The 14,553-nt window shown below is 42.9% G+C and overlaps 2 protein-coding genes across 2 annotated transcripts in view; one reads left to right on the plus strand and one right to left on the minus strand.

Moving 5' to 3' along the window:
• LOC127582806 (dickkopf-related protein 3-like) overlaps positions 1-13,371 on the plus strand; it is a 74,966-nt gene extending 61,595 nt beyond the window's left edge. Inside the window, exons 2-5 of the mRNA XM_052038372.1 lie at positions 6,485-6,654; positions 8,272-8,446; positions 10,455-10,650; positions 13,294-13,371. Of these exons, the coding sequence (XP_051894332.1) occupies positions 6,485-6,654; positions 8,272-8,446; positions 10,455-10,650; positions 13,294-13,357 (605 nt within the window). The 3' untranslated portion in view covers positions 13,358-13,371. The remainder of the gene's footprint in view (positions 1-6,484; positions 6,655-8,271; positions 8,447-10,454; positions 10,651-13,293) is intronic.
• Positions 1-14,553, minus strand: part of LOC127582894 (ADP-ribosylation factor-like protein 5B) — a 211,450-nt gene that overhangs the window by 166,253 nt on the left and 30,644 nt on the right. The window lies entirely within an intron of this gene.

A 14,553-nucleotide genomic window follows, 5' to 3' on the forward strand; every position in this document is an offset into this window, starting at 1 on the left:
AACATTTAAAGCTCTATAGACTCACTACAGTCTCTGGCACATTTCAGCTGTTATGGGGAATTGTTTGCTGCTGAGCCTTTGGACCTAGATGCTTCAGTGTTGTGTAAACCTACCCAAATTAAATGAACACATTTTGCTGAAATCAGTCACTTTATTCCAACTAAAATCAGAGAATACCATCCTGTTAATCAGGAATGTAGTGGAGATTATACGGCATTGTCTTCAGGGCTGTTGATATTAAGCTTAGCAGGAGTTTAGTAAATGCATATGTTAAGCCCTCTGGCAAACGCAAGTATTAAGAATGATAGAAAAAAGTTGGCAAACACAGTTTATTTGCAGACTATTAGTCCTCGTGTTAAGATCATCAAATCCGGATGTTAAAATTGGGGCGGCACTGTGAGCAACGTTTGTGCAAATATTGTTAAGCAGACGAGGAGGAGACAGAGAGATACCGTGGTATCTGTCCTTAGAATTACTTAAGTTTACCCTGTGTTTGCTGTTCCTGTCTGCACTTACCCAATTAGATTAATCTGGATCATTGCAATTAGTTAGCAGTACTAACTTACAATATTGCATCCAAAGAATTGGAACAAATCCTGGTCTTTGCCTCATTATTTAATCTGTTAACTGGATAACTATTGCCAGGACACAAGATCTATCTTTGATGTATGAATCAAACCTATTTAAATGAAATATGACATATATAGAAATATGCTGCTTATTTCTCAATGTTGTGGGAGATGTTCTTCCAGTTGAAGGTGTTCTGGACTACACTGTGGCTCCCACACATGCTTTGGGAATGTAAAACTACAACGTGTGTTTCTGCTCACTGTGTTCCATTCAGACAACGCAACAACTGAAAACAGCATTCCTAAAACTTCCCAACAATGCCATAGCTTTAAGGTGAGAGAGGGAAAGTTCAAAGGGGATGTGCAGGGTAAGTCTTTTACACGAAGGGTGGTGGGTGCCTAGAACATGACAGTGGGAGCAGATACGATAGTGGCGTTCAAGAGGCTTTTAGACAGGCATTTGAATATGCAGGAAATGGAGGGATATGGATCATGTGCAGGCAGAAGGGATTAGTTTAACTTGGCATCATGCTTTGCACAAACATCGTGGGCCGAAGGGCCTGTTCCTATGGTGTACTCTTCTATGTTCTATAACAGCAACTTGCATGTAAATGGCCAGGGAAGAGTGAGGCTAAGGAGAGACGAGAATTTTAAAATCTGTGCTTCGGAATCGATTTTCCTTCCTCGTCTAGACACTGATTTCTCCTGCCTTCCTACCTATGAGGCTGTTGGCAGCTCTTTAGTATACTATCTGTGCTGATGCATTGAAGGCAGTGTTGTATTTCGTCATTGACCTTTGCCTTCACTGAGAGCTGGATCTCCTGAATGAGAAGCGGACAACTTTTTCCAGGGTTTCACCCGACACAGCCTTTATTTGATTGAGGAAAAGGATATTTGAGGATCAAGACCTCAGAATTCACCCAAAGCTCCTGGTCTACCAGGTAGCAGTGCTTCCTGCTCTCCTGTATGCTCCTGACACCTAGACTACCTCTCAAAACACTGCAAAGATACCACCAATGCTGTTTCTGCAAGATCCTCCAAGTTCATTGGAAGTAATGTCCTCTCCCTGGCCAGCATCTCCAGCATTGAGGCTGTAATTGAGCACTGGGGCGGCACGGTGGCATAGCGGTTAGTGTAATGCTATTACAGCTCCAGTGACCTGCGTTCAATTCCCGCTGCTGCCTATAAGGAGTTTGTACGTTCTCCCCATGTCTGTGTGGGTTTCCTCCGGGTGCTCCGGTTTCCTCCCACATTCCAAAGATGCACAGGTTAGGAGTTGTGGGCATGCTATGTTGGTGCCGGAAGCGTGGCGACACATGAGGTCAAAGACCCTTCATTGATTGTTTTAAGCCTTAACTCACGCAGCAGAGAGACCTTATCTGACAAAGTCATGTCACATAGACTGTGAATAACCACTAATTTCAAAGAAATATACTTAGAACAATCAATTTCCAATGTTATTTTGTATATTGAAACAAGATTAACTAGTAATCTCAGAGCAAGGGATCCTCTCATGATCACAGTATGATAGAATTTGAGTGGTACAGATTTCACTTAGAAACTAGACTGTCAGTTTTAAGTAAAGCAAATTTATTCAGGAATAAGGAGCAGACTGGCTTAAGGTGGGTAAGGAAATTAAATTTCAAGGGCTGAGTAAAACTACCTTCAATACCCAGGACAGGACTAGAATTCTACATTTGCTTTGTGGAGAAAAATATCGAATACTTTCCTAAATAAAAATAGGAACAAATAATCTACAATTGAATGTGTTACTGAACAAAGTCTCGCCAAACTACCTTCATTCAGTGGGAGTGCAAACTGTTGGGTCTGCCAACCTTTCATACAATTTTGTGCAGTAGATTTCACTGAGGAATAAAAGCAGTGAAATCATATGTGGCTGATTAATGTAAAAACTAAACTAGTTAAAAGTTTTAAAGAATTAGACAAAAAGAAAAGTTGCCAAAAAACATAAGTAGCATTGAGGACTATAAGTTTTAGGAACTTTAGGCAGTTGATTAACAAAAAGAAAAAAAATGGAGAAGGTGGAATGTGAGAGCAAACGAGCAAAAAGAAATTGACAAAGACTTGAAGGTCAAACGCTGATAAAGGGAAGAGTAGTGAAAATATATCTGGGACTCTGAGAGGCAGGTGCAGGAGAACTTACAATGGAATTAACTTAGAATTATTTAAAGATCAGAGAACTGAGGGATATGGGGATCTGGCAAAGAAGGGGAGTTGCGACCAAGAGTAGATCAACCATGATCACATTGTCTGATGGGGCTGGCCTACACCTGCTCCTATGTGTTCTTGTATATAAAAGACACAATAAATGTTTTGGAGAAAGTGAACACCCAAAGGTTTAATGACAGGGAGGAACTTAAGGAATTATCATTATTGAAGAGAAAGTTTGGGTTAAGTAAAAGGGACTAACCCCAACAATTATCCTCGATCTGACAGCCTGCATCCAGGGCTTGTAAAAGTGGGGACTGAAAAGACCAGAAGTGTTAGTGATCTAAATTCCTGTTCTAAAACAGTTCCAGTAGTTTGGAAGTTAGAAAATGCAGTGCCATTGCTTTAGAAACGATTGAGAGAAGTGCAGTTAACCTGGTTCAGTTGTCAGGAAAAAGCTGGAATCCATTTCTAAGCACACAATGACGAGACACCAGAAAAGTCACAGCACAAGCAGGCAGAGTTAGCTTGGTTTTGCAAAAGGGAAAACGTGTTTGACAATTTTAAGAGATATTTTTGAGGATGTAACTAGCGGGACAATTAAGAGGCAGCCAGTGAACGCAGTGTACCCAAGTTTCAGAAAGACCTTTAATAAGGCATCACACACAAGGTTGTTACGTCAAGTCAGACCTTGTGGGTTGGGATGGATGTAGAGGAAGAAAGGTCAGAAAGCCAAGAGCAGGAATAAATAGGTCCTTTTCAAGTGGACAGACTGCTGAGTACCACATAGATCAGTGCTGGGGTCTCAGCTATTTATAACACATGTGAACAACTTAGATGAAATACAGCCACGTTGCCTTGGGAGCAGCTGTTTTGTAACATCTGCCAATCTTTGACTTTGTCTCCCTAGTGCAGATCCAAATGCATTGAGACCAGGCGATGTTATTTTGGTTTATCAAGCTATCAGGCAAATCACCTCAGCTTCTGTCTGATAAATGGGAATGGCACCTTTGTGAGTATGCAGGCTGTCCCTGGGTTACGAACGCCCGACTTATGGACATGCCTACATATCTCCCTCTCCCTCTCTCCCCCCTCCCCCTCCGCTCTCTCTCCCCCTCCCTCCCTTTCACCCTCTCTCCCCCCTCCCTCCCTCTCCCCATTCCCTCCCTCTCCCTCCTTCGATCCCACTGTTACAAGACTCTTGAATAGAACTCTCATACAATAAAGATGAACTCTTGATCTCTCAATCTATCTCATCATGGCCCTTGCACTTTATTTGTCTCCCCACCCTGCACCTTCCCTGTAACTGTAACACTATATTCTGCATTCTGTTTTCTTTCCTTTTGTACTACCTCGACGTACTGATGGATGGAATGATCTGTCTGAATGGCACTCAAACACAAGCTTTTCACTGTATCTCGGTACATGTGACAACAGTAAACCAATTTCCGTAACTTCACTTCCCATCAAATGATACCTTTTGCGCCTTCTTAATACCACCTGTCTCGTGCCCATTGTCCAACTTTGAGCTCTATTCGATGGACACTTGTCTGATAACTGAATCTATGCCAGCGTCTGGGGTGATTGGTGGTGAAGGATCTGTATGTCCTTGTCTCTGGGTGTAGATATTCTCAGAGGTACGTCTTAACGGAAATTATATACAACGTTCCCAAATGCCTTACACATAACCTCCTGGGTAGTACCTGAGGGCATTTCATGAGGTTAAATATTTTTTAGGTGTAGTACAGTTGTAGCTTACTATAAAACAAATATAATAAAATAAAATAATAAAAAATAAAATAAAATAGTAAATAATAAACACATGAATAAAATTTGGTATGTAAAATGCACCATTACAGAATTTCTCCTGTCTAATTCCTAGTGATGTTCCCTGTACCCTAAGAAGAGTGTGGACCACTCTGCAAATCCCCTGGGCTAGAGTTTGAGAAGAATATTGTGTTCAGTTCTGGTCACCTCATTATAGGAAGGATGTGGAAGCTTTAGAGAAGGTGCAGAGGAGATTTACTAGGCAGTTCTGGTCGCCTCATTATAGGAAGGATGTGGAAGCTTTAGAGAGGGTGCAGAGGAGATTTACCAGGATGCTGCCTGGATTGGAGAGCATGTCTTATGAGGATAGGTTGAGCGAGCTAGGGCTTTTCTCTTTGGAGCGAAGGAGGAGGAGAGGAGACGATAGAGGTTTACAAGATGAGGCATAGATCGAGTGGACAGTCAGAGACGTTTTCCCAGGGTGACAATGACTAACATGAGGGGACATAATTTTAAGGTGATTGGAGAAAGGTATAAGGGGGATGTAGGGGTAAGTTTTTTACATAAAGAGTGGTGGGTGTGTGGAACGCATTGCCCACAGATGTTGTGGGGGCAGATACATTAGGGACATTTAAGAGACTCTTAGATAGACAGATGAATGATAGAAAAATAGGGGGCTATGTGGGAGGGAAGGGTTAGATAGATCTTAGAACAGGATAAAATGTTGGCACAACATTGTGGGCCGAAGGGCCTGTACTGTGCTGTAGTGTTCTATGTTCTATTACAATCAGATCAGCCGTGATATTACTTGGTGGAGCAGGCTTGAAGAGCGAGTGGCCTATTCCTGCTCCTCGTTTGTATATTAGGTCTCACTTCACATTGCCCCACATATAATGTTCATCAAATAGTTCCCCAGTTCCAGCTTTTGAATCTGCTTCCGCTACTGTCTCAGGCAATGTGTTTCACTTCGCTGCGTACAACAGAATTCCCCTTCCCTTTACTTCTGGTTCCTTGTGAATTGAGTCCTCTGGCTATCTCACACTGTGAAGAATTTCTCCCTACATATCCCATCAAAACTCATTAAATTATTGTAGCCTTTATATTATAAATTAAACCTTATTATTCAGTGACCATGGAAAAGCACAGTGTACCACGTTAGACCGGTATACGTCATAGAACAGTACAGCACAGTACAGGCCCTTCAGCCCACGATGGTGTGCCGACCTATATGAATACCTCTTCCACGATCACCTAAGCCTTCCCTCCTGCACAGCCCATATCCCTCCATTTTTCTTACCTTCGTGTGCCTATCTAAGAGCCTTTTAAACGTCAGTTCATTGCCTTCTGACCCCTCACTTTCAGCAGGGTGATAATTGCAGTTAATGAGGTGACATTTTTCTCCTGTGAATTTACAGAGACTGCACAGTTTGAGCTGGCTGAGGGCTGTAGTTGTTGTCAGCAAAGAATGGAGCTGCTAATATTCATTTGTCTCTGCAAACAAGTAGGGGGCAGGGGTTAGGATGGTGGGATGGGGGCTGCTTTGGTGTTTATAAACCATGAATAATGGCAAAGCCCACACACACACACACACACACACACACTTTCTCTCTCCCCCCCCCCCCTCTCTCTCTCTCTCTCTCTCTCTCTCTCTCTCTCCCCCCTCTCTATCTCTCTCCCCCCCCCTTTTTTCTCTCTCTCTCTCTGCAAATCTGATTGGAAGTTTGGTGTAGAGAATTTGTTTGTGTGTGTTGTTGATTCAGTGTCAGTTGGGTGGTACATCTCATTAATTTTAAGCTGTTAACCACTAATTGTCCCTCCTTCCCATTATCTGAACAAACAATTTAATTGGCCAAAGATTAATCGGAAGCCTTAAAAAGCCAGAGCACAGAAGCTTCAAAAACCTTAAGGGTCTTCACCCACAGCACAACGTGCGATCCCTGATTAGCAACCCTTTGTCTGCTGATTTTGTTATTTTTCAGCTATGTGTGAGACTGTAAAACTGATCACATTTTCCCTGTGTTTCTTGGGGTTTGTACCTGCCGTAAGCAGCTACATCTGGGCCTGGATGTTGTCGCTTCCTTACAAAGGGTCTCAAGAGATCTCAGCCAAGAGGAACGCAGAACCTCAGCCAAGTGACCTGGAGAGTGCTGTGAGTACGTGGGAGAGGCTGTGGATGACTTCAAAAATAGATTTATTGGCATTTATCACTATTCATTGCTTTTAGACATTCCAAAGTGCTTTACAGTCATTTTATAAAAGCATAGTCACTATTGTAAATCAAGAATCACTGCTTGGGAATCATTTAGCTTAGACTTTTGCAGCTTCTGATCTCTCTTCTCCCCCCTCCCATTGGGCAGAAGATACAAAAGCTTAAAAGCACCAGGCTCAAAAACAGCTTCTATCCCACTGTTATAAGACTATTCAATGGTCCCCTTGTACGATAAGATGGACTCTTGACCTCACAATCTACGTCGTCATGGCCCTTGCACCTTATTGTCTGCCTGCACTGCACTTTCTCTGTAACTGTAACACTTTATTCTGCATTGCCTTTCCCTTGTACTACCTCGATGGTACTGATGTGATGAAATGATCCGTATGGATGGCATGCAAAACAAAGTTTTTCACTGTACCTCAGTACATGTGACAATAATAAACCAATTTACCAATTTTATTAGTAACTCCAAGATGATTCTGTCTTCTCAACCCTGTATTATTTCCAATTGTGCTCTTCCCTTGACTAAACAGTGGAGGGATTGGATGATTGAATCAATAAATTTGTTTATAAATCAAAGCAACTTTAAGAGACCTTAAAGAAAGTGCAGGAACAATCATTCCCCAAGTTCATTGCGTCAAATTCTATCCTATTAGATGCTTAAAAATACAGGACATTAAATTGTTAACTCTGCTTTTTATCTAGAAAGCAAATCTCAGGCATGGAATGAGTGCCTATAAATAAGTCCCTGAATATTTAACCAAGAGTTAATGTAAAACTCAGTTGATTCTGGAAGAAAATTCTGGAAGAAAGTGAGAAAAATGTGAGCAAATGTTTTTAATTTAAAGTTTTCCAGAGAGTAACTTGAATGATTTGTGACTAGTTCTTGCCAGGATTCAAGAATGAGGGACTGAAGCAGGGATGGAGAGGACAGGGCAAGCCACAGTGACTCATGTTAGGGGTGAGACAACAGTAGATTGATAGACTGCCTAAAAGAGACCTCCTAAAAGAGGCCAAGTCACCTTATTGATCTAGGCTTGAACCAGACAGGTCAGTTTATGTGGACTGGGCTTGTCAGTGGAATTGTCACTAACCTGGTTTTTAGGATGTTACAGCTGATTTAGTCGAAAGCTTTACATTTCCCAAAAAGATATATATCGGAGAAGTCTCATTAAGCTAAATGATTTCATATTAAAATAAAGCGACTTCTGCCAGCTCAGTTCTCAGTTCACAGTAGTGTAGTGGTTAGTGTAATGCTTTACAGTGCCAGCGACCCAGGTTCAATTCCAGCCACTGTCTTGTATGTTCACCCCATGTCTGCATGAGTTTCCTCCAGGTGCTCCAGTTTCCTCCCACATTCCAAAGACGTACGGGTTAGGAAGTTGTGGGCATGCTATGTTGGCACGCTATGTTGGCACCAGAAGCGTGGCAACACTTGCGGGCTGCCCCCAGAACACTACGCAAAAGATGCATTTCACTGTGCTCAGCTGATTAGAAATAAGCCTTTAAATAATATTTATATTTGGTTATTTTTCTTTGCATTATTTTCTTTAGACACTCTGTGAACATGACCAAGCTTGTGACATGGGATTTTTTTGTGACAAACATTTTGGACGGTGTGTCCCTTTAAGGCACCAAGGTCATTTCTGCCGGCAGGATAGTCAATGCTCCCAGGGTCTGAGCTGCATGTTTGGCAAGTGCCACCTCACTGTTCCCGACAGACATGAAGGTAAGAACACAGTGACAATTGGAAGCCACTTGTACACAGATAGAGGAGGATAAGATTACAAATGTGGAACTGTGTGATCAAACATTAAAACAGATCTTTTAATCGGAAGCTTGTTTTAAGTCAAACCATTTCCATCAAGAGCTCAGCTGATTCTTATCTCAGGAGGTTGAATTTTTTAAATGGCAAGAGGTATCCACTGCAAGTCCTTCAGCCCGGTTTCCTGTGGTGTGACTCATTGTCTGAGCATTTACTGCAGGTTACAGTGGACAGCGATGACACTTAGATGAGCACTGTGGCTCTGAAAGCTACAGGCCAATGCTGGAGAATGGAATTAGTATCGGTGGGTCCTTGATGGCTGGTATGGGCATGGTGGGCCTGTATCTATGCTGTTTGACTCTAAAGATGGAAGTAAACCCCATGACTTCACCACCCCACCCTCTCACCAATTGCTGCAGAATAAAGTAGTTAAATACAGTCGCTCTTGATTTGATTAACATGAAGTGAGCGTTCAGGGACATTTTACACAACAGAATCCCAAATCTTCAATTGTCCAGATCACTACCACAGCAACCTACACACAAGGAAAGTGCTCAGACCAAATATCAACATTCTCCCTTGTCCTGTGTGGAGTATTTCCCTTTGCTGGTTCTCCGACAGAACCTGGTCTTGCTGGGGCTTGGAGCAGGATACTGACTGGGGGAATATTTGAACAAGGAGTGTTCCTTTTCACTCTGTTTATTGTGCAGAGCAGTCGGCTTCAGACCCCCCCCCCCCCCCCCCCCCCCCCCCCCCCCCCAAATACTTCAGAGGTGTCTTTGGAGTTCAGGATAGGTGGAGTTTATTGCGTAGGCCGTTTGACGGTGGGGTGGGGGGGGGCGATGGGAGGTTATAGAGACATGGGGTTATACAGCACAGAAACAGGCCCTTCAACCCAACTCATCCACGCCAACCGAGATGTCAATCCAAGCTAGGTCCATTTACCTGTATTTGGCCCAGAACCTTCTAAACCTTTCCTATCTCTGTACCTGTCCAAATGTCTTTTAAGCATCATAATTGTACCAGCCTTTACAGCTTCCTCTGGCATCTCATTCTATATACCCACCATGCTCTGTGTGGAGAAAGTTTCCCCTCTCACTTTGTCCTCTGGTTTGAGACTCCCCTGCCCTGGGGAAAAAGACAGTTACCATCCACCTGACCTACACCCCTCATGATTTTGTATTCCATTATATACCATTATTAAGCATCCATTATTTCTTTCCCTTTTTTCCCTTGAGACCACCCACTTGCATTAGGGGAGGCATCCCAGAGGCATGTATGTTCTTTGGGCATCAGACTTAACCAAAGTGGGGGTTGGATTCCAAACTCTGTTCCCTCATAAACCACACAACCTGCTCGCTCGCCTTGCTTAAAAGCCAGATTTTCTTCCATCCTTAGTATTTTGTTCCAAAAAAAAAGTGGGTGAAATACATTTTTTTTCATTGCACACCCTGGCTTACCTACTTGCATAGCTTGCAGCACTGAACCAGATCGATCATTAATTCCTGACAACTCCATGCAATACCTCACTATTGACAACACTAAAATGTGAATTTGAGGAACTGGGCAGGGGAAAAGAACCAGGTCTGATCCCAACTGCACTTGCCACGCTTTCCCACAGGAGACACAAGAGACTGCAGATGCTGGAATCTGGAGCAGCACACAAAGCACTGGAGGAACTCAGCGGGTCAGGCAGCATCTGTGAAGGGAAATGGACAATCGACGTTTTTGGTCTCGACCCAAAACGTCGACTGTCCATTTCTCTCCACAGATTGTGCCTGACCCGTTGAGTTCCTCCAGCCTTTTTGTGCTGCTCTTTCTCGCAGGAGTTGATGAGAGATCGCAGTCAGGAATCCTTACCCTTTGTCCTTCTCGATGGGCATTGAGGCAGCCCTACAGTCAACCTGTGATACTGCTTCAACTAGTCCAGCAGGTTGAATACATTAAGCCATTAATGCTTACATTGCTACAGGGGCACGCTGTAAACGGGATGAAGATTGTGGCGTCTCCATGTGTTGTGCCAGGCATCACGGGGAGATGATTTGCAAGAAGAAGTTGTCCTTGGGAATGGATTGCTATGTACCTGACGGAGGGCTGGCCTACAGCATTAACCAGCTCTGCCCCTGTGATGAAGGGCTCGTTTGCAGAAACAACAGGATGACAAGAGAGTAAGTACAACCTACAACAAGCTTGTGGAAGGATGACACACCAGTCCGAAACTGGAGCAGGCAACGAGGCTCCTCAGCAGAGCTGAGGGATGGTTTGGGTTGAGGTAATAGGAACGCTGGTATCCAGCAGGTGGTAGGCTTGGTTTTCCAATCGGCTGAGGGGTCTCGCATCCAAATTAAATATACAGTAATTGCATTGGGCCAATCTATCCCATCCAGTGGTTTATGGAGGATGACGAGTGGTCTAAATAGGAAATGAGGAATCCATTCCCTCTACTGAAGTTGAGGCAAATATTTCACTTCCACATAAAGGGAACATTATAAAATAAAAGTGAAGCAATAGCAGACTATTCAAACCCTTGTGTCTACTTTGCCATTCAATAAGATCATAGCTAATATTTATACCTTAGCACCAGTTTCCTGCAGTAACCTTCTATTTCCTTCGTATCTAAAAACTTATTGATCTGTCTTGAGTACGTTCAGCCACTGAGTCTCCACAGCACTGAGGGGAAGAGAATTCCAAAGGTTCCTTTTCACCTTTGACCTGAATGGCCAATCCTTTGGGAATGTGACACCCCACCCCGCCCCCGTCCCCCCCACCACCCCACGCCCACGCCCCATCACCACAGCTGGAATAAAAAAATCAGCTCCACATCTATCCTGTCAATCACTGTAAGAATCTCAACAAGATTGTCCCAGAGAGCATACCCTTAGGTTACCATCCCTGTAGTTTCTGCAAAGGTTCCTGTGGATTGCAGGGTAGAAAATGTGACCCTACTGTTTAGAGGAAAGAGAGAGAAATCAGGACATTATCAGTCTTTTAGTCTAACATCAGCAATTGGGAAAACACCAACATTTTAATAAAGGATGCAATATGAAGACACTTAGAAAATAATATGATTGAGCACAGTCAACATGGATTTATGAAAGGGAGATGGCATTTGACAAATCTGTTCTTTTGGGATTGATCTAGTAGAGCAGATGAGGGAAAACTTGAGGAGGTGAAGTATTTGGATTTTGAGAACACTTTTGGTAAGGTCCCACACAATTGGGGTAATTATACTAGTGTGGGTTAAGAGGTGGTTAACAAAGAGAAAACAAAGTGGGGATAGACAGATCCTTCTTAGACTGGCAAGTTGTGTGTACTGGGGTACTGCAGTGATTGGTGCTTGGACCTCAACTATTAACAATCTATATCAATGATTTGGCTGAAGCGATCAAATGTAATAGGCTTGGTCGTCATGCAAATGTACATGGCAACGTAATTGGTGCCGAGGTGCATGTGGACAAGCTGAGCGAGTGAGCAACAACATGGTAAGTGGAGCACAATATGGAAAAATGTGAGGTCATGATTGGGAAATGTGATGCTCCAAGGGATCTAGGTGTCCTTGTGCATAAATCAATGACAGCTTGCACAGAAGAGCAGTAAAAAATTTGGAAGGCAAATAGTATTTTGGCCTTTATTTCTGGAGAACTTGAGTACAAGAGTAGAGACACCTTGCTCCAATCATACAGGGCCCTGGTGAGACTGCATCTGGAATATTGTATGCAGGTCTGGTCTCCTTATAGCAAGAATATCCTTTTTTTTCAAATGGTAGAGGGAATGCAGTGAGGATGTTGCCAGAACACAATGGTTTGAGTTATGGAGAGAGGTTAAGCAGGTTGGGACTTCTTTCACTGGAGCGTAGGAGAATGAAGGGTGACCTTGTAGAGGTGTATAAAATCATGAGGGGCATAGACAGGGTGAATGCGCTCAGTCTTTTTCCCAGGGTTGGGGAATCCAGAACCAGAGGGCATAGGTTTAAGGGGCGAGATTTATAGGAACCTGAGGGGCAACTTTTTTACCCAGAATTGTCAGTATATGGCGTGAGCTGCCAGAGGAAGTGGTTGAGGCAGGTACATTGACAGGTACTTGGATAGGAAAGGTTAAGAGGGATATGATCTAAACATAGGCAGATGGGACTGGCTTAGATGGGAATCTTGGTTGGCTTGGGCCAAAGGGCCTGTTTCCCTGCTGTACAACTCCATGACTTTTGGAGTCTGAGCAGAGATTGAGTGGGCTGGGCCTCCATTTGCCAGAGTTTAGAAGAACAAGTGATGTTTTCCAGGTCTCCATCCATGTATATAGACAATGGATTAGTTTAATTCCTCTGCCATTTCCTTATTTCTTCTGTCCTGCAAGGAGCTCTCAGTAACTTAAGCAAGTTTTCCTTTTTACTTTTTTCTCACTATTCTTACACTCTACTTCCCTTTATTATCAATGTCATGAGAGCATAAAAGCAAAATATTTTGTAACTAGTCATTTAATCGGTATGCTGAGAATGATTCATTGCACATTCACTCCTCAGTTCCATCCTCTTCCAAGTGAACGCATTGCAAAATTAAGCCAGGCACTTAAGTTGTAGAAGGGGAATCCCTTTATCCTCATATTTTCCCATCCGCATCTCAACTAGGGAAACATAACACTTTAGTTTGGCAACTTAAGACATCTTCCTGCTTGGTATGGTTTTAGAGCTGGTGTATTTTCCCTACATTAATGACTTACAATCCTTTGCTTGTTATGGTACAGTAACATTTGCAAAACATTGTCTACCTTAGAATTGTCAAAATATCAATTTGAATTGGTTTTTTTTTTATTTATAGGAAAGAATTTGATTACTGGGGACACACCAACAGCTGGCAATGTCTGAGCCCTACCTTGCCCTGACCCAGAGCACTGACTGCATAGAGTTGTATATATTTTTATGTTGTAAATACTTGATGTAATTTAATCCTATTAAATAGAACAGTTCAAATGATTCACTGTAAATAATGCTCTGTTAATGAATGAATTAAAATTTTGTACAGTGTTGATTCCCATTGGTTATTCTTGTGTAAGCAAATCTCTGGAGACACAATTTTCCCAGTGCTTCAACAGCAGTTTACCATTTTTTGCTGGGATATTTTATGTATAAACATTTCAGGACAACAAACCTCACTTGAGATGAAGCACAGTAAATGGAGCAAGTGTGGAAGCTGTTTCCAAAACCTTTCACCGGTTTGACAGTGGCACAGCAAGTAGCAGTGTTGCCTCAAAAATCCAGTGACCCAGGTTCAATCCTGATCTCTGGTACTGTGTGGAGTTTGCACAATCTTCCTGGGATTATGTGGGTTTCCTCCCACATTCCAAAGACATGTTGGTAAATTAGCCAGTGTAAATAGCCTGTAGCATGTAGGTGGGTGGTTATATCTGGGGGTAGTTAATGAGAATGTGGGAGAATAAAATGGGTTTTGAGCCACTGGGGACATGGTGGGCAGGAAGACCTGTTTGTGCTGTTTGACCAATCACCTCCCTCCATCCATTGGTCATTAATAGGAATGTACTGCCATTAGTCCACAGCCACCAACAGGATGATCAATTATTAGAAATTTCTGTAGATCACAGCAACAAGTGGCAGGAGACTGAACCAGCTAAGATGAGCCAGGCATTATTCTGATACGCAGACATTATACAAGGCAAATTAGTAACAATATTGATCAACAGGTGAGGACAAATGTGCAGGAGTACACTGGGGAACAAGGCAGGCTAATGGTGTTTAAGGTGGGGTTTAAAGCTAGAAAGCAGACCTGCACTCACCCATTGATCAGTGCTGGGCACTTGGGACAAGGTTGCTCACCTGAACTGGAAGGCAAGCAAATAAAAGCAGAAAATGCTGGAAATACCCTGCAGATAAGGCAACATTTGTGGGGAGAGAAGTGAGGTTAACATTTCATGAACAGACATCAAACTAAAACATTAAGGCTGCTCTGCTCTCCACAGATGTGCTGAGCTGATAAGGGAGAGCTTCCAGCATTTTATTATAATTTTAGATTTAGAGTCAGAGTCACACAGCAAGGAAACAGGCCCTTCAGCCCCACCGATCC

This window comes from Pristis pectinata, chromosome 25 (genome assembly GCF_009764475.1).
Source record: "Pristis pectinata isolate sPriPec2 chromosome 25, sPriPec2.1.pri, whole genome shotgun sequence".
Classification (NCBI taxonomy): domain Eukaryota; kingdom Metazoa; phylum Chordata; class Chondrichthyes; order Rhinopristiformes; family Pristidae; genus Pristis; species Pristis pectinata.